Source organism: Canis lupus, chromosome 20 (genome assembly GCF_011100685.1).
Source record: "Canis lupus familiaris isolate Mischka breed German Shepherd chromosome 20, alternate assembly UU_Cfam_GSD_1.0, whole genome shotgun sequence".
Taxonomy (NCBI): domain Eukaryota; kingdom Metazoa; phylum Chordata; class Mammalia; order Carnivora; family Canidae; genus Canis; species Canis lupus.
This window is the reverse complement of record NC_049241.1, coordinates 48420196-48439868: the sequence shown is the minus strand read 5'-3', so window position 1 is coordinate 48439868 and position 19673 is coordinate 48420196. Positions and strand designations below refer to the sequence as shown.

Genomic DNA, 19673 nt, shown 5'->3' with positions numbered 1-19673 from the left:
CTTGACCTAACAATTCTTATTCTATGAATTTATCCTAAGAAAATACCAAACAAATATGCATGACAGATTTTCAATGGTCTTTTTTCACAGGGTTTGGCAAAACCCCACATTTCCCAGAATAGGGAATAAATACAATGTAAATAAATTATATACAATGCAATTTGATAAACCATTGAAGACAATAATGTAGGTAACGAGGATGTATATAATTTACATGGAAAGATGTTAGTGATGTAATGAGTGAAAACCGTATGTTACAATGTCACATACACAGCAAATATGCATCTTCCTCAGACATGCACCTATGTGGTTATAAGATTGGAAGACAGCAGATTTGGCTAGTCTAAACTTAGTTTTGTTTATATGTTTTTTCCTATTTAAAAAAAAATTTAATACTTGGCTTTGCTATGATATTTTATTTATTCTTATTTTTTTTAAAGATTTTGTTTATTTATTCATAGAGACGCAGAGAGAGAGAGAGAGAAGCAGAGACACAGAGGGAGAAGCAGGCTCCATGCAGGAAGCCCAATGTGGGACTCGATCCGGGGTCTCCAGGATCACACCCCAGGCTGCAGGCAGCACCAAACCGCTGCGCCTCGGGGGCTGCCCTATTTATTCTTATTTTTTAAAATAGAGAAATGATTACTACGGTCAAGCTATTTAACATATCATCTCCTCAGGTGGCTACATTACGAATATGTATGACAAGTATGATGAAAGTATTTTTATTTAAAAGATATGTAGTGGGCAGCCTGGGTGCCTCAGCGGTTTGGCGCCTGCCTTCGGTCGGGGGGCGTGATCCTGGGGACCTGGGATCGAGTCCCACATCGGGCTGCCTGCATGGAGCCTGCTTCTCCCTCTGCCTGTGTCTCTGCCTCTCTCGCTGAGTTGCTCATGAATAAATAAATAAAATCTTAAAAAAGTGTGTAGTAAGATATTCCTTCTGGGATGGAACAAGTAGCATCATTATGACATGTGCCCGTAGGTATTAGGCATTGGATTAAAAAAAACAAAACAAAACAAGACTACTTTTAAGCAAAAATCCCAGACTCAGGATTGGAAACCTTTGGCAATCTTCTCTCTCTCTTTCTCTTCTTTCTCTTTCTCTTTCTCTTCTTTCTCTTTCTCTTTCTCTTTCTCTTTCTCTTTCTCTTTCTCTTTCTCTTTCTCTTTCTCTTTCTCTTTCTCTTTCTCTTTTTTTCTCTTTCTTTCACAGCTCTACAGAGGTGTGATGAATGTGCAATAAATTGCACATAATACAGTGTACAATTTGATGAGCCTTACTGAACCCGTATATATAGTATATACCTGTGAAACCAACACCATAATCAAGGTACTGAACATGTCTCTCATTCCCAGCAGTCACCTCAAATTTTCTCATGCTTTTTTACTCCTGCTTCCCTACCCCCTCCACCACACCCTCCAGCCCCTGGGGCATCATAGATTACCTTGCATTTTCTAGAAGTCTATATAAGTGGATTCAAACAGGACATTTATTTTTCTAATTGTGTAACCCAGATTCCAGCTTGTAACTAGCCCCCTGTGTGTATCAGGCCATATCCTCTTCTTACCCATAATACTGTTGTGGATTTTCTGGATTTTTTGCTCCGGGAATTTCAAGGCAATTTGTAGAGCCTCAGATTCCACATCTTGGAGAACAGTCGTGGCCCAAGATGCAACTTCTCCCTTCTCTCCCATTCCCGGTAGAGTGGTGTAATTAGTGAGAAATGACTTGAATGTCTCAACAACACTTTGCAGCTTTGAAGATACAAAGAATAAGAAAAAAAAAGAAATCCAATCTGATTAATCCCACACCCTGAGGGAAAGTAGAAAGCATGAGAATGCAGCTTCTGGAGCCAGAGGACCCAGTTTCAATCCTGACTCCACCACTGACTGGCTGTGTGAACTTGGAAAAATCACTCAATGTGCTGTGCCTCGGTTTCCCATGTTAGGATGGGGACAATAAAATAATCTCATAGAGTTTTTTGGAAGATTAAATGAGTTAAGAGATGCTACCTTTTTAGAACAGTGTCTGTGCCAGGTAAGCACCAGATGAGAGTTAGTTATTATGAACATCTTTTACCAACAGAGGAGTGGTAAGGTTGCCAGAAATGAACCAGTGTTTCCCCATTAGGGTAATTTTGAGCCTCCAGGGACATTTGGTAATGTCTGGAGACATTTTGATTGTCACTATTGAGGTGATGCTACTGGTATCTAGTGGGTGGGGGCCAGGGATTGCTGCTCAATACCCTATAATCCACAGGACAGCCCTCTTCCCAGGAAAGTGACCCAGGCTGAGATATCAATGGTGCCAAAGCTGAGAAAATGTGAAGTAGAGTTATAGCTCAAAAGGCATTCTAACTGGCCTTTTTTTTTTTTTAACAAATATTTTATTTATTTAAGAGAGAAAAAAAGGGAAAGCACAAGCAGGGAGATGGGGAGAGGGAGAGAGAGAAGCAAATTCCCCACTGAGCAGGGAGCCTGATGTGGGGCTCTATCCCAGGACCCTGGGTTCATGACCTGGCTGAAGACAGATGCTTAACCAACTGCACCACCCAGGTGTCCCCTAACTGGCCTTTTAATTTTAATTTTATTCTTTAAAAAGATTTTATTATATTTGTGAGAGACACAGAGAGAAGGCAGAGACATAGGCAGAGGGAGAAGCAGGCTCCTTGCAGGGAGCCCGATGTGGGACTCGATCCTAGAACTCTGGGATCACCCTGGGCCAAAGACAGATGCTCAACCGCTGAGCCACCCAGGCATCCCACTAATTGGCCTTTTTAAATCAAGAAATTTATCTATGAAATAAAGCAAAGAGATGAGCCACAGGGTGAGAAGAATGAAGAGCCAAGGTGAAGTTTTATAAATATAAGTGTAATAGAACTGTAATATAGGTGATTTGGAAGACAATTTTTATGTGAATCCCTGTATCCTTGTACTTAAACAAGGACTGGCAGCATCAGCATCACCTGGCAGCCCATTTGGAATGCAGTCTCTTGGTGGGCTGAACCCAACTCTGTACTGTAACACATTCCCTAGGGGATTTGTGGGTACAGACACCTCAGAGGTATTGCAGGTTTGGTTTCAGACCACCGCAATAAAGTAAGTATCATGGTAAAGCTATTCAAATAAAGTTTTTGGTTTCCCAGTATATATAAAAGTTTTGTTTACACTATACTGTAGTCTATTAAGTGTGCAACGGCATTCTATCTAAAAAATGTACAAAATTAAAAAAGATTTTATTTATTTATTCACGAGAGACACACAGAGAGAGACAGAGGCAGAGACACAGGCAGAGGGAGAAGCAGGCCTCATGCAGGGAGCCCGATGTGGGACTCGAACCTGGGTCTCCAGGATCATTCCCTGGGCTGAAGGCCGCGCTAAACCACTGAGCCACCAGGGCTGCCCAAAAGTGTACAAATGTTATATCTCCTAGTGCTCATCATGACAAGTGCATTTCACCCATTAGCACCAGATGATGTGTGGGAGTGTTGAATCATTATATTGTACACCTAAAACTAATATAACACTATGTTAGCTAACGAATCAAAATAAAAACAGCCAATCAATCAATCAAAATAAACAATGTGTAAACCTTAAAAAATACGTTATTGCTAAAAAATGCTAATCATCACCTGAGCTTTCAGTGAGTCATAATCATTGATCACAGATTACCATAATTAATATAACAATAATGAAAAAGTTTGAAATACTGTGAGAATTCACAAAATGTGACACAGAGACATGAAGCAAGCAAAAGCTGTTGGAAAAATAGCACCAATCAATTTGTTCCATGCAGGGTTCCCCAAAACTTCAACTGAAGGGACGAGCCCATTCTGCTAGACTCTAGGTTGAGACATGGGTCGTTCTCTGTTAACATTCAGAGTCAGTTTACAGGTGCTAAGTGATTACTACCTAATAGGCACTTTCTTTCTTTTTTTAAAACTTAATTTATTTAAATTCAATTAATTAAAATATAGTGTATCATTAGTTTCAGAGGTAGAATTTAGTGATTCATCAGTTGCATACAACACCCAGTGCTCATTACGTCAAGTGCCCTCCTTCATGCCCATCACCCAGTTACCTCATCCACCCTTCCCTCCAGCAACCCTCAGTTTGTTTCCTATGATTAAGAGTCTCTTATTTGTCTCCCTCTCTGATTTCATCTTGTTCCATTTTCCTCTATGATTCTCTGTTTCAACAGGCACTTTCTTGATCTGTCTCTTGTAACTGCCTACAATAACCATTCCTCTCCCCCTTCCTTTTACTGATTGAATGAATTCCTCAAATTTTATCTGGACCATGTTCCCCATCTACAGACCACATTGTCACATCTTCCCTTGCAGCTAGTTTTGGCCATGATACCTTCAACTTCTGGGTTGTTGCTTTAAGAGATCTCCAAGCAAATTATCACAATTTCATTAGCATATGATGGAGTGAGTAGATGTATCCCTTTTCTCCACTCTCCCCTCTTCACCTTGTGCTCCAGACAAATTGCCCTGGACTCATTTCCTCTCTACCCACTGGTACAAAAGCCACATTGTGACAACCCAGTTTTGGCCATGGCATCGAGTACAAGATGCCAGGGAATGGTGGAGCAGCTGTTTGTGAAGAATGTGAGTACCCTTAATGACCTCATGAGCACAATCCTTTCACTAGCCTGGACTGTTAACTCAGAAAGTAACAGAGATCCATCTTTTTAAAGCAGTTTGATATTTGGGTCTCTTTGTTGCAGCAGTTCAGCATACCTTTTTTTTAAAAAAATTATTTATTCATGAGAGACACAGGCAGGGTGATGGGCACTGAAGGGGGCACTTGGCGAGATGAGCACTGGGTGTTATGCTAAATGTTGGCAAATTGAACTCCAATAAAAAAAATTAAAAAAAAAAAAAAGAGAGAGAAGCAGGCTTCATGCGGGAGCCCAATGCGGGACTTGATCCTGGGACTCCAGGATCATGCCCTGAGCTGAAGGCAGACGCTCAACCGCTGAGCCACCCAGGTGTCCCTCAGCATCCCTTGATATAGTTTCACTTAGTCTGTCTTTCTTGGTCTGGGTTAGATCCTATCTGTAGGGGGCAAAATACATACATGCAAACATCCATGTGGACATATGCTATCTCTACCATGAGATATTTAGCAATATACATATAGTGATAAATGTGATATATTTGTATACTTCACAGTTATACATAATATACATTATACATAATTTATGCATAATATAAATTATTTATAACATTGTACTACTCTATAATTGATTTATATTATAAATAAAACTATTTTTAAAAAAATTATTTATTTATTCATGAGAGACAGAGAGAGAGAGGCAGAGACACAGAGGGAGAAGCAGGCTCCACACAGGGAGCCCACTGCGGGACTTGATCCTGGGTCTCCAGGGCCACACCCTGGGCTGAAGACAGGCACCAAATCACCAAGCCACCCGGGTTGCCCTATAAATAAAACTATTAAAGTATGTCACATACCATAACATGTAATATATAATATATACAACATATCACACCTATATGATACATATATAATATACAATGTATAGTAGACATATAATATATAGTATCCATATCCACTTGCTAATTTTGGGATTTGTAAACATTTGTTACCTGGCTGGGTTCAGGGGCTGGGCTTCTGCTCACATTCTTCATGCCTTCGGTTGTTGTTGAGGAAGTGGTTTCTGCAAAAGACATCAAAGGAAGTTACTGCTGGAACTGAGAATAAAAGGGTGGAGAAGTGGACAGGAAGGTGACTAACTTTGCATCTAGAAGGTCTGAACTCACACTTTTTTAAATTAAAAAAATTTTATTCATTAATTTTAAAATTCCAGTGTCATTAACATACAACATTATATTAGTTTCAGGTGTCCAATATAGTAATTTAACAATTCTGTACATTACATTTCTGCACATGAACATACATTTTCTGTACATGATCATCAGTGATCATCAGGATAAGTGTACTCTTTATCTTCATCACCTATTCCATCCATTCCCCCCTGCCCTCAACCTCCCTTCTGGCAACTGCTGGTTTGTTCTCTATAAGAGTCTGGATCTTGTTTGTCCCTTTTTTTTCTTTTGAACTCATATTCTTGTTCCCTGGTAAGGTTGTGCTCTTTTGAGCGTCTCCCAGCTGTATCTCCATATTTCTTGTGCATAGATTTCCCTGTCTATATGGTTTCCATGAAAGTGCTAGTGCTTATACAAGATGGTGCTTCTTGGACACAAATCCAAGGGTGGGCACATAACTCAAACTGTGCTAAACACATAGCTCAAACTGGACTAATTGGTACATTTCCAAAGAATTTACAATTAGGTCCAAAAGAGAGTCAGTTGATCTCTCTTTGGGTGACTGAGTCACTAACAATGGTAAAATTTGGACGTGTTGGTGGCCATATTTCCTGTCCTGTGGACTAAGAAGGCAGAGAAGGCCAGTTTGCACTGAAAAAGAAGAAAGGAGTAGACCCAAGGAGCTTCAGATACTAGGGTGTCTTGATAGTGTGGAGTCCCCATTTCAGTTCATTTAGGAAGCTCAGCTGTATTCTTGTTCTTGAGTTCCAAGACATATCCACGCATTCTTATCATAAACTCATCTTTTCTGCTTAAGTTATCCTGAGTTAGCTCTTCTTTGCAATTCAAAGAATCCTGTCTCAGTTGGCGCCTTGTCATCCCCATTTCCAAAGTCCTCTTGTCTTGTCCTTCTTTCCCTTTTTCTCCTCTTTCCATCATCCATTTACCTCCAGAAAGTGGAAACACATACTAGCCTCACCTCATGCATATGTGTGAATGCACACGCGCGCGCACCCCCCCCCCCAACATCTTTTCTGGCATTAGACTCAATGAAAATTAAGAAAGGAGACAGACAAGAAGACAAGAATTTCCTTACTTTGGCAAGTGTTTTCATTGGAATTCTGGAATTGTGTGTCCCCTGAGAGGAGTTTGTATCCAGGATTACAGAGACAGTGGAAACCTCCGTTGACATTCTGACATACAGCATTTGTGCCACAATATATATTAATGGGTGGCTTACATTCATCAATATCTGGAACACAGAAGAAGAATTTGGCCATTAATTGGACAAAGATTTATGGAACATCTGATATGTGCCAGAGGCTATACCCTTTCTATTCAATCTGTCCTGGTTTTCCAGGACAACTCAGTTAAGGTAGTGGGTTGTCTTTGTTTTTCCCTTTCCTCATTGACTTTGGTTGGATTCTCTGAGAAGCAGACATTGAGACATGAATTCATGTTCAAGTACCTTATGTAGGAGGTGATCTCAGAAAACACTGGAAAGGAAGTGGTGAAATGAGACAGGGAAAGCCAGACAGAGAGTAAAGAGAGAAGTTTCCATTGTGGCAATTGGGACTTGATTCCCCTGGGACCCTCTGGGAGACAGATGAGGGCACAGGCTGCAGAGTGACTCCTCAAGGGGTGAGGGGGCTAGGGTATTTACCTGTCAAATTTTTTCTTTTAAGTTTTTATTTAAATTGTAGTTAGTTAATATATAGTGTAATATCAGCTTTGGGAGTAGAATTTAGTGATTCATCACTTATATACAACACTCAGTGCTCATTACAACAAATGTCCTCCTTAATCCCCATCACCCATCTAGGCCATCCTCCACCCACATCCCCTCCAGCAACCCTCAGTTTGTTCTCTATAGTTAAGAGTCTCTTATGGCTTGTCTCTTTTTTTCTCCCTTCCCCTATGTTCATCTGTTTCATTTTTAAAATTCTATATATGAGTGAAATCATATGGTGTTTGTCTTTCTCTGACTGACTTACTTTGCTTAGCATAATATACTCTAGGTCCATATACATCATTGTAAATGGCAATATTTCATTTTTTTAAAAGATTTTTTTATTTATTTACTCATGAGAGAGAGAGAGAGAGAGGCAGAGACATAGGCAGAGGCAGAAGCAGGCTCCATGCAGGGAGCCTGATGTGGGACTCGATCTTGAGACTCCGGGATCATGCCCTAAGCCAAAGGCAGATGCTCAACCAATGAGCCACCCAGGCATCCCAAGATTTCATTCTTTCTGATAGCTGAGTTATACTCCATTATCTCTCTCTCTCTAAACACATCTTTTTAAAAAGACTTCATTTATTTATTTGACGGAGAGAGAGAACACAAGCAGGGGGAGTGGGATAGGGAGAAGCAGTTTCCTTGATGAGCAGGGAGCCTGAAGCAGGACTTGATCCCAAGACTCTGGGACCATGACCTGAGCTGAAGGTAGATGCTTAACCGACTGAGCCACCCAGAGCCCCTAAACACATCTTTATCCGTTCACAGTCGATGGACGTTTGGGCTCTTTCCATAATTTGGCTATTGTTGATAATGCTTTTATCTGCCAAATCTTATCATTTATCAGCAGAGAAGTGTTTGCAGGGATAGTTACTGGTACTTCCACCTGTCCTGAGCATGAACTGAGTGGTCTCCAGTAGCCAGAGAGAGCCTTAGACTTAGTATGCAAAAGAATGGCAAGTGCTGAGGGCATAAAAGTGGGAAACTGACTGTATATGCTATTATGAACTGAATGTTTGTATATTCCCCCAGTTCAACATGTTGAAAACCTAACTTCCAGTGTGGCTGTATTTGGAAATGAGGCCTCTAAGGATGTAACTGAGGTTGAATGAGGTCCTAATAATGGGGCCTAGATCTGTTAGAATTAGTATCTGTAGAAGAAGTGACACAAGAGTTTCTCCACCTGCCTGACCACTGTGTGCACATAGTGAGGAAAGACCATGTGAAGATAAAGCAAGAAGACATCTTCGAGTCAGGAATAGAGGCCTCCCCAGAAAGTGGAATTGCCAAAACCTTCACCATGGGCTTCCCAGCCTCAGAACTGTAAGAAAATAAATTTCTGTTGTTTAAGCCACCTTGTCTGTGGTGTTTTGTCAAAGCCACCCGAGCAGAGTAATACACTTGCTAGATTAACTAACTGAGTTAGGATGTCTGGATTAAGTCAATGTGTCTCCAGTCCCAAGGCTTACTGTACCCCCTTTGCAAATGTCAGGTAGGTAGTAAGGATGTGTGATTTCCCCATCTGGTATGGCAAACATGAAATTGGGAATTTTCAGACCATGATGTAGTAGAGCAGTTGCTCTCAGTTGCCCACTCAACAACTATTCTCTTTTGGGGAGGCCAAACATGGCAGTTTTATTCCCAATTCCTAGGCGATCTCTCCACCAGCCTCTCCTCCAGCTTTCACTCCACACCCCTTGCCTGAAATGTAAGGCTGATCTTCCTGGGGCTTCTGCAAGGAACCTAAGCCCAAGACAAAAATCACTACAAAGGAATGAGACTCAGACTGCTGTTGGAATTCCCATCTGCATCCCTGTGAGCTTGAAGATACTTCTCTGATCGCTGGGATATTCACTGATGGATCCCTCGGAGAAGAGGACAGAATGAAAATGTTCTCCCACTGAGGCAGGATAGAACCTACTCCTTAGAGCCAAAGAAATGAGAGACAGTGCATTCATTGAGTGAGAGACATTAGCTGTGTGGGCAGGTTTGAAGAGAGCATGTGGGAAAGTGCTCCAAACAAACAATGAATTAACAAATATGAAACCAGGAACTACAGAACACTCAACATCAGGGGAGATGAAGGGAAGAGGAAGCAGGGGTGAGCAGTGAACCTTGAGATAAAGTTAAATTCATGAGATGTGGCAGGGGAGATGGGGAGGGGGTGAAATAACAGTATTTTACGGATCTCATCTCTTTATTAGGAGAGGGGAAGTGAGGGTGAAATGAAGCATCCTTTTTTTTAAACGCCAGTATAATGAACATACAGTGTTAGATTAATTCTAGATGTGCAATATGGTGATTCAACAATTCTTTTTTTTTAAATATTTTATTTTTTTTATTTATGAGAGAGAGAGAGGCAGAGATACAGGCAGAGGGAGAAGCAGGCTCCATGCAGGCAGCCTGATGCAGGACTTAATCCAGGGACTCCAGGATCCCACCCTGGGCTGAAGGCAGGTACTAATCCACTGAGCCACCCAGGGGTCCCTGCGATTCAACAATTCTATATGTTACTCAGTGCTCATCACGGTGAGGGCATTCTCATCCCCTTCACCTGAAATGATGGGGGAAAACAAGGCATCTTGGAAAGGGAAATAATTGATGAGTTAAAAAAATAATAGTAGAGAAACACATGTTTCATTATGAAGTTAAGAGAAGGTAACCAGGGGTGGAAGGGGTGGAAAAATATATTAGAAAGTATATTAGAACTTCAAAATATATAAAGGGAAATTCTGGGGCACCAGGGAGGGGGTGCTCAGTCAGTTAAGTTTATGACTTTTGGTTTCAGCTCAGGTCATGATCTCAGGTCATGAGATGGAGCCCCTTATTTGGCTCTGTGCTGGGCATGGAGCCTGCTTGGGATTCTCTCTCTCTCTCTCTCTCTCCTTCCCTCACCCTCCACTCTTACTCATTCTCTCTTAAAAAACATTTAAGGGGAAATGCTGATTTTGTATAAGTGTTTCTTTCTTCATGAGGGTGGACTTGGTAGACTTTTTAGCAGTACACATTATTGGCATTTGTTTCCTCATGATCTCTATGGTGTTTCCTTTCCACTCCCGGCTCCAGGTGGTTTGAAAATTATCCCTTACCTTCACATGTGTTCAAGGGGAATGTGAAGAATTCCTTCCCAGACCTAGAAACGTATCCATGGTCGCAGGTACACTGAGTGCCATTGACACAGTAAGCATGTTGGGGGCAGGTACAGGAAGCTGCAGGAAGAAGGAGGGGTAGGTCAAACATCCCTGAGGTTAAAGGATGTCCCATTATCATTTGGCTTTGCCTGTGACCAGGCCCTCTAGAGGATGAAGCTGCCTATACCCCTTTTCACTTGTGAGATTTCAGCACATTAAAAAATGAGAGATACCAAACCCAAGTTACAGAAAAAAAAAAAAAAAAAAGATTCGTTTGCATGATAAAGGTCTTAAATTAATTTTAACACAAAAATTTCAACGTGATATAATTGTGCTATTCTCTGGAAGAATTTATAAAAGATGGAATGAATTGGTTAAGACCCTGGGTTTGATTCTGATTCTGCTACTTACCAGCTGTGCATCTTTGTAAAAGTGTCTTAACCTCTCTGTGCCTCAATACCCTCATCTGTAGACTGAGTAAGTGAATTGATACATATAAAATGTGTTGGGCAGTGCTTGGCACATAATAAGTATTAGTTAGGGTTATAAAAATTTGAATTTGCAGGGATCCACAGGAGGTATATTCTGATATATACATGTTATCTTTGTAACACTATGTATAACTTCATTTGGACAGAGAGACATTAAAGATCTTAATTTGAGCCCCCTTGGTAATGAGTGGAGCTAAGAAAGTATCTCGAGCTTTGGGTCTAGTGGAGAAATCTGGGAACTGTGCAGTGTTCACAGGGAGTGGGGGCTGGGAATGTGATGGGGGCCACAGTGCACAGTCTGGTTACTCAGGAGGCATCCCTTGGAGGTTGGCTAGAAAGGAAGAATCTCAGGACCTACCCTAAACCTGCTGAATCAGAATCTAGTGAGAGCTCCAAGGGATTAAAGTTAGTCTGAAATCATCACATTCTTCTTTTTTTTTTTTTTTGGTGCCTCACTTATGATCAGAATGAAATGGTTACCATAATGCTGTCTTTACCCACCAGAATGTTCACTTAGCGAGACTTTGTATGTTTTAGCCACTATTCCATTCCTACATTGGGCATATTGTGGTTACTGAAAACAGATGAACAGACAAAGGAAAATAAAATAAAATTATACATTAAGGGGTGCCTGCCTGGCTCAGTTGGAAAAGCATGTGACTCTTAAGCTTGGGCTTGTGAGTTTGAGCCTGATGTCGGGTGTAGAGATTACTTAAATTAATGAAACTTAAACATATGCATTAAAATTTGATGAAATGATGAATTAAAAAAGAATGACAGGAGCAAGCATCCCTAAATTCTGCTCCCAGAACAAGCCCCTTTGTTCTAGTCCATTGGAGAATGTGAGTTATCCCAGGTACATCCTTGGTCTACACCCTTCTTGGTCTCTGGCTGTGGAGAAGTCAGGCACTGAGCACTTACCTTTGGTCTTATGAATGATGACTTCTGATAAACTCAGCAGAAAGAAGAGCCCTGGAACAGGGAAGCAGAAAGGAGACACATGAAATAAATGAGGAAAGATGCCAGGAAATTCTCCAAGGGCTGTTCATCAGTTATTCACAGCTGTATAAAAACTGTCACGAAATATAGTGGTTTAAAAGAGCAATGGTCATTTTCTTATCTCTTATGGTTTCTGTGGTTTGGGAATCTGGGAAAGGCTCAGCTGGGTGATTCTGGCTTAAGGTTTCTTGTACAGCTGCAGTTAGGTAGTTCTGGGGCTAGAGCAGCTGGGAACTGGCTGTGCACTGTCAACCCTTCCCATAGCCTCAGACTCAAGGAGTTTGGCCTGCTCCCAACATGGTGACCTCAGCTTGCATGGCAGTTCAGAGCTCTAAGTAGAAGTGGTCCAGCCAATAAGGCTACGTCTCCCCTTAGGATCCAGCCCTGGAAGCCATGCAATTCATCTTTCACCACATTTTCTTGGTTACAAGCAAATTACAAGTCCACTCAGATTCAAGTGGATAAGAATCATTCTTTCTTTTGAGGGAAGGTTGGCAAGATTCTAAAGCACTTCTTGGAAGGGAAGTATGGTTTTGGCCAGCTTGAGAAATACAGGCTGATTTACTGTAGTTGATAAAGTGCTCTTTTCTCTTCCCCAAACCTTTTCAACTGCTCGTGAGGTCAGCAGCCATGTTCCTCCTTCTACAAAGACCCAAAGCTCCTGGATAGATGAGTTGCTTCTCTTTCTCTTTCCTGAGAAATCTGACACCACTCTGCTAGTTCTCTCCTCACCTTTTTTTCATTCCCTTATTACATACTAATGTCTAGATCTATTTGCCATTTGCAAGGACAATATTGACAGCTGGAATGGTGCAGGAATTGACCAATCAGAGAGGACACTGGAGATCCTTCTCTGCTGTTACAGCAGATGTTATTTTAGCTACTGAATTGTGGGGTGGGTGGGGTCCTAGGGCAGGGTCTGGGTTGGCAGGAATGTGGTGGGAGCTGGTTCTTAGCAATGATTATTTACAAATGGTGTGAGGATATTTCAAGATGAACAACCAACTGGTGGCTCTTCTAGTGTGCACTGGTTGAAATTTAGCTCTGATGGCCAGTCATCTTATTTGCAACTTTGGTTACCCCTTGAGAAAGTGGGTCCTGCAGATAAATGGATAAAGAAAATGTGATATATATATATATATATATATATATATATATATATATATATATATATACACAATGAAATATTACTTGGCCTTAAAAAAATAAGAAAATTTTGACGTTTGTGGCAATAGGTATGAAACTAGAGGACATTATTCTGAGTGAGATAAACCAAACACAGAAGAAAAAATACCGCATCATTTCACTTACATGAAATATCTAAAGTAGTCAAACTCATGGAAGCAGAGAATAGATTAGTAGTCAGTAGGGGCTAGGGGAAGAGGGAAATGGGAAATTACTTTTCTTTTTAAAATTATTATTATTATTTTTTGTATATATATATATATTTTTTAATTTTTATTTTATTTATGATAGTCACACACACACAGAGAGAGAGAGGCAGAGACATAGGCAGAGGGAGAAGCAGGCTCCATGCACCGGGAGCCCGACGTGGGATTCGATCCCGGGTCTCCAGGATCGTGCCCTGGGCCAAAGGCAGGCGCTAAACCGCTGCGCCACCCAGGGATCCCTGTATATTTTTTATTGGAGTTAGATTTGCCAACATATAGTATAACACCCTGGGAAATTACTTTTCAATAGGTATAAAGTTTTTGTTATACAAGGTGAATAAGTTCTGGAGATCTGCCATAAAACCTAGTACCAATAGTTAACAATACGGTGTTGTGCACTTCAAGATATGTTAAAAGAATAGATCTTGTGTTATATGTTCTCACCAAACACATACACACACAGAGGGGGCTGGGCAAAATACAAAGGCCAGCCTCTACAACATCTAAGGGGAAATAAACTCTTACTGAATGCCAGGCATTGTTCTTCTAAGCACCATCACATGAACTTAATTCAGCTTTGCAACAACTTTAGGAGGTGAGTGCTATTAGCATGATCCTGGTTGTGCAGATTAAGAAACAGAGGCACAGAGGGCTAAGGCATTTGCTCCATTTCCCAGAGCTTGTCAGTGGCAGAGCTGAGACTAAACTCAGGTGCTGGGTTCCTGCTGGTAATCTACCCCCCAACCCATGACCTCTCTTGCAGAAATCCCACACATGCCCAGTGCATGGGGCTGCTGTTGAGATTGGCATGTTTCTAGTGACAGCTGACTTGAGGAAAAGGTGCCTTTTCTTCCAGGAGTGGTGTTCCCCAGATGTGACAGTCCAGTAGGAGGTGGAATATATTACCTGGTTATTTGGGGATCTAGACCAATGCAAGATTTGGGAGACAAAGCCCTATGGGCTAGCAGTGATCCTTCAAGAGTGGGAGGGAGGGCAATGCCAGTTCTTTTTGGGTTTCCCGGTATAAGTTTCTGATTGCTGACAAATTCCCATGAATTTAGTGGCTTAAAAACAACAGAAATGTATTCCCATATTGTTATGTAGGCCAGACATCCAAAGTTAGTCTCACTGGGCTGACATTAAGATATCAGTGGGATGGGGATCCCTGGGTGGTTAGCAGTTTGGCCCCTGCCTTTGGCCCAGGGAGTGATCCTGGAGTCCTGGGATCGAGTCCTGGGATCGAGTTCTGCATCAGGCTCCCTGCATGGAGGGAGCTTTTCTCTCTGCCTCTCTCTCTCTCTCTCTCTCTCTCTGTGTGTCTCCCATGAATAAATAAATAAAATCTAAAAAAAAAAAAAAAAAAAAAAAAAAAAGATATCAGTGGGACTGCTTCCTTTTGGAAACTCTAGAGTAGAATCCATTTCCTTCCACTGCCAACTGTCAGAAGTGACCCACATTCCATGCTCATGGTCTCCTCTTCCATCCTCATAGCCAGTAGCACCTTCCTTTCTGGTCTCCTGCCTCCCTTTTGTAAGGACCCTCATGAGTATAATGGGCCTGCCTGTATAATCCAGGATAATCTCCCCATCTCAAGATCCTTAGCTTAATCCATATCTATAAAGTCCCTTTGACCACGTGAAGTTGCTCAGGACATGCCACCCCAAAATATGCCACATTGGTGTGTTGCTTATTTGGAGTAGAAGGCACTTGAGAAACAGCACGTGTTGGAAGGGTTTTCTGACCTACTTAAAATCAGGCTATAAAATTTCCCCTGAGGGGATCCCTGGGTGGCGCAGCGGTTTGGCGCCTGCCTTTGGCCCAGGGCGCGATCCTGGAGACCTGGGATCGAATCCCACATCGGGCTCCCGGTGCATGGAGCCTGCTTCTCCCTCTGCCTGTGTCTCTGCCTCTCTCTCTCTCTGACTATCATAAATTAAAAAAAAAAAAAAAAAAAAAAAAATTTCCCCTGAGAAAGGTGCCCTCCCTGGGCCAGGAAGGAAAGAATGTCCTTATCACCAGAGACTGGGCATGAACACTGAAATGGATCTGTACAACACTCTCGGAAATAGCTCTTGTCTTCCTCCAGTTACCCTGTTGACAGACCCCCTAGTACTTTCTTGCAATTCGCCATCCCTAGCCCAAATCCCTTTCTTTGTTTTGTCATTTCACAAAGTCATCATTTCTTTGTCCAAAAGGCACAAAAACTTTGTGCTCTGGCCACTTCCCTGGGTCTTCATTCCCTTGTGAAGGCTTTCATTTACATGCTTCAATTTAATAATACTTGTCTGCTTCTCTCCTATTAATTTGTCTTTTGTCAGCACAATTCTGATTTTCAACCAGAGACCCTAAGAGGGTAGAGGTGAAGTGTTTTCTCCCCTGTGCAATTATGCTAACATATTCACAGGTTCCAGGGGATTAGGACATTGACATCTTTGGAGGTCTGTTATTCATCCTTTCATGCTCCCATCTTTCATCAGAGAAGGTGCCAGTTGTGATCAGATACTTTATGCAACTGCATTCATGGAGCATTATGAATATTTTTGATTGTTCAGTGAAAATATTCTCAGCTGAGCTGTAAATTGCTTAATGGCAGGGCCCTGGCATATTTCCCAATGAATTTAAATTTCCCTTCCACTACTTTTGTATAATAATTAATTTGCAGAAGCTGCAGTAACACTACACGTGCCCAAATGATGACTATAGCTCACAGAGCCAGTTGGTAAAACATAGATTGAAAAGCATTTCCTAGTTCCTAAAGTTCAGGCAGTCTGGGCACTACCAGGTTTCCTCAAGGCTAGTCTTCAAGTCCAGCCAGCAACCCTGTGCTCAATAATACGTACATGTGTCTTAAATTAGGGTTTCCCAAGAGTCATGAGCATGCTTGCATCTAAGAGTCCTAAGAAACTTTAGAAATCATCCACTGACTCATTTTGTTCATGAGGAAACAGGTCCCTGGAGGTCAAGTGGCTTGGACTCTATTTGTGCAAATTGTTTAATTTGTTTCCTTATATGAAACATGGCCACAGAATTACCTACTACCTGGGGTTAAGGGTGATGACATAAACAAGGGCATGCATGAAGCACAATGTATGGCAACAATCACTCCATAAATGCTAGCTGTCTCTGTTACCATTTTTTTTTTCTGTTACCATTTTATTTGCACTAGAATCCTATTCTTATTTTTGACCAGAGGCTCATTCGATGACACTGCCTGTTGCATCCAGTGATGTGGGCAGAGGGTATACCGGTAACTGAATTCACAAATAATCCATCCCAGAAGTGTCCAGGACTCTGCCTCCAGTTGGCAAAAGCAGGAAACATCTTGTTTGGGCTTCTCTTTGTTTTATTTATTTATTTATTTATTTATTTTTTTACATTTTATTTAAGCTTTATTGAGATATATAAAAAATTGCACACTGTCTCACTTAAATTTGATTTCATAGATATATATCAGACACCTCTTATATATAAGATATGGAAGGCACTGCAAATGTGAGAGCACATGGCATTTACCTTTAAGAAGCTTATATTGTTTTGATAGACTTCATGATCTACCACCTGTCTCTACAACTGAACAGCTCTAAGACGTTAAACAAATCTTATAATCTCTCTGTAATGCTATTTTGCATCTGTCATGCGAAGGTGTTGTGCAATAATGAAGGTAAAACAATTTTAGGCTAAAGTATGTGTTCAGTAAATGTAAGGTCGATATTGTGGCTATTGATATTGTTATTTGATATGAAGCCAGAAAGATGGTTGGGGCTCCCGGGTTGGGGAACCATCTGCACAGAGGTGGCAACTGAAGCCAAAGGATCAAGAGTTTCCTCTAGGGATGCCTGGGTGGTTCAGCAATTGAGCATCTGCCTTTGGCTTAGGGCGTGATCCTGGGGTCCGGGATCAAGTCCTGCATCGGGCTCTTTGCAGAGAGCCTGCTTCTCCCTCTGCCTGTGTCTCTGCTTCTCTCTCTCTCTCTGTCTATTTTGAATAAATAAATAAAATATTTAAAAACAAAAGAGTTTCCTCTAGGAAAGGGAGCAGAAAAAGAGAAAACTCAAGCAGAATCCTGTGGGAAGAGCATTATGGCAAAGATCTGGAGCCAGGCAGCTTAGGTTTGAATCCTGACTCTGCCATTTACAAGCTGTGTGACTTTGAGCAGGTAGTACAATCTCTGTGTGCCCCAGTTTTCTCATCCCTAAGGTGGGGATAATATTAATATTCTTGGTACAGTACGGAGGAAAAGGAGGGGAAGGAAAGAATGGCAAGAGAGGTAGAGAAAAGTCAGGGCAGTGCTAAGTCACAGAATTATCAAGGAGAAGAGGATGTCAATTAGAGAATAAAACCTTCGAAGATGAATATGAACAACTCCTTGGATTGGACCATCAGGAAAAGTTTTAGGGATATTTGACAATACAGTTTGAACAGGGTGGTGAGGAAGGAAACCATAATCCCAGGGAAAAAGAGAATGTTTAAAGTGGAGCAGAAGAAATGTGTGGGAAATATCAGAAAGGGAGACAGAACGTAAAGACTGCTAACTCTGGGAAACGAACTAGGGGTGGTAGAAGGGGAGGAGGGCGGGGGGTGGGAGTGAATGGGTGACGGGCACTGGGGGTTATTCTGTATGTTAGTAAATTGAACACCAATAAAAAATAAATTAAAAAAAAAAAAGAAGAAAAAGGCTAAGGAAAAGACAGGTAATTGTTGAACCCAGTAGCTTCTGATAGGGGGTAGGTTAAGATACAGTCATTCCCAAGGTTACACATACCTGGAAGGAATGATGGCCCTCGCATTCCTGCATTCAGAATACCCTTGCTGGCCAGCTCTTGAAGTTCTTTGTTGCTTTATCCTGACCACTTATCCTATCTCAAGGAAATCTTATGAGAATTGATATACATAGGTTAGCTGACTAAGGAAATTTCTATCAGAAAAGGGAACTCATTCTTATCTTTCACCATCAAACCCATGGTTCTGCTTTTTTACTTGTTTATTTTCTACAGTTGTTTTCATACGCTTCTTTGGTGGTAGGTTTTCATAGCTACTCTTGATTGCCTTTGGGGTGAGAGAACCAGATTGACCCTAGGAAAGTAATGGTTTTTAGTCATAGATCATTGTCTGAGGAATGGGAAGTGACTTTGGGGTCAAAATAAAGCTTAAATAACCCTGTGGTTTTGAGCTGGGTAAGCCAGAACTTAGGGTATCTCTGTTGGTATCTAAAGTTACTGGAGGAGTCATTTTTCACAAATGTTATCATTTTTACCCGCTTAGTGGATGGTACATAACAGATCTGGCTAGAGTCTCAAAGTAAACTCAGTAGAGGGTGATAAATTATTTGGTTATTTGGGGCAATCCAAACCAATTGCAGGGTTTGGGATAAAAACTAAGTCCTTCCCTCCTTCAACAAATATATTTTTAAAATATTTTATTTATTCATGAGAGACACAGAGAGAAAGAGAGAGAGGCAGAGACACAGGCAGAGGGAGAAGCAGGCTCCATGCAGGGAGCCCGATGTGGGACTTGGTCCCGGGACTCCAGGATCACAACCTGGGCCAAAAGCAGATGCTCAACTGCTGGGCATCTACAACATCTAAGGGGAAATAAGCTCCTGGCATCTGGGAAAAGCAGGTTTTTGGGGAGAGATGGCATTAGGTTTTGGATAAATTGATTTTGAGGTACTGTGATTTCAATATTCATTACATATATGGCCTAGTTCACAAAAGAGAGGCTTTTCCCCCCAGTCCCCAGGTGGTAATTGTAGCCATGGTACTAGATGAAATCATGTAAGAAGAGATAGTAGAGTGAGAAGAGAGCCCTGAGTAAGTAGTTTAAATATCAGGGAATAGAGGAGTGGCAAGGAGAGGGGACAGGACAAGAGTGGCTAGACAGATGGGGGGAAATGAGTAGAGTATGGTGTCATGGAAGGAAAGGAAAGAGATCAGACTGAATTAAGACTGAAAAATATTCAAAGGACAGAGCAGTCGGGAGGTTGTTGTATTCTTATCAAAAGAAGTTACAGTGGTGAGGATGATGGTGGTGATGATGATAAAGATGACAATGATGAAGGCAGTGGAGATGGTGGTGGTGATGGTGAAAATAATGTTGGTGGTGAAGATAGTAGAGGTGGTTGTACAGGT

The 19673-nt window shown here is 41.5% G+C and overlaps 1 protein-coding gene across 1 annotated transcript in view; it reads right to left on the bottom strand.

The window, feature by feature from the left end:
* Positions 1-18408, bottom strand: part of ADGRE3 (adhesion G protein-coupled receptor E3) — a 39312-nt gene extending 20904 nt beyond the window's left edge. The window contains 6 exon segments of the mRNA NM_001038666.1: positions 1572-1758; positions 5619-5689; positions 6895-7050; positions 10623-10742; positions 12077-12127; positions 18308-18408. Of these exon segments, the coding sequence (NP_001033755.1) occupies positions 1572-1758; positions 5619-5689; positions 6895-7050; positions 10623-10742; positions 12077-12127; positions 18308-18332 (610 nt within the window). The 5' untranslated portion in view covers positions 18333-18408.
* Between the last annotated feature and the right edge of the window lie 1265 nt (positions 18409-19673).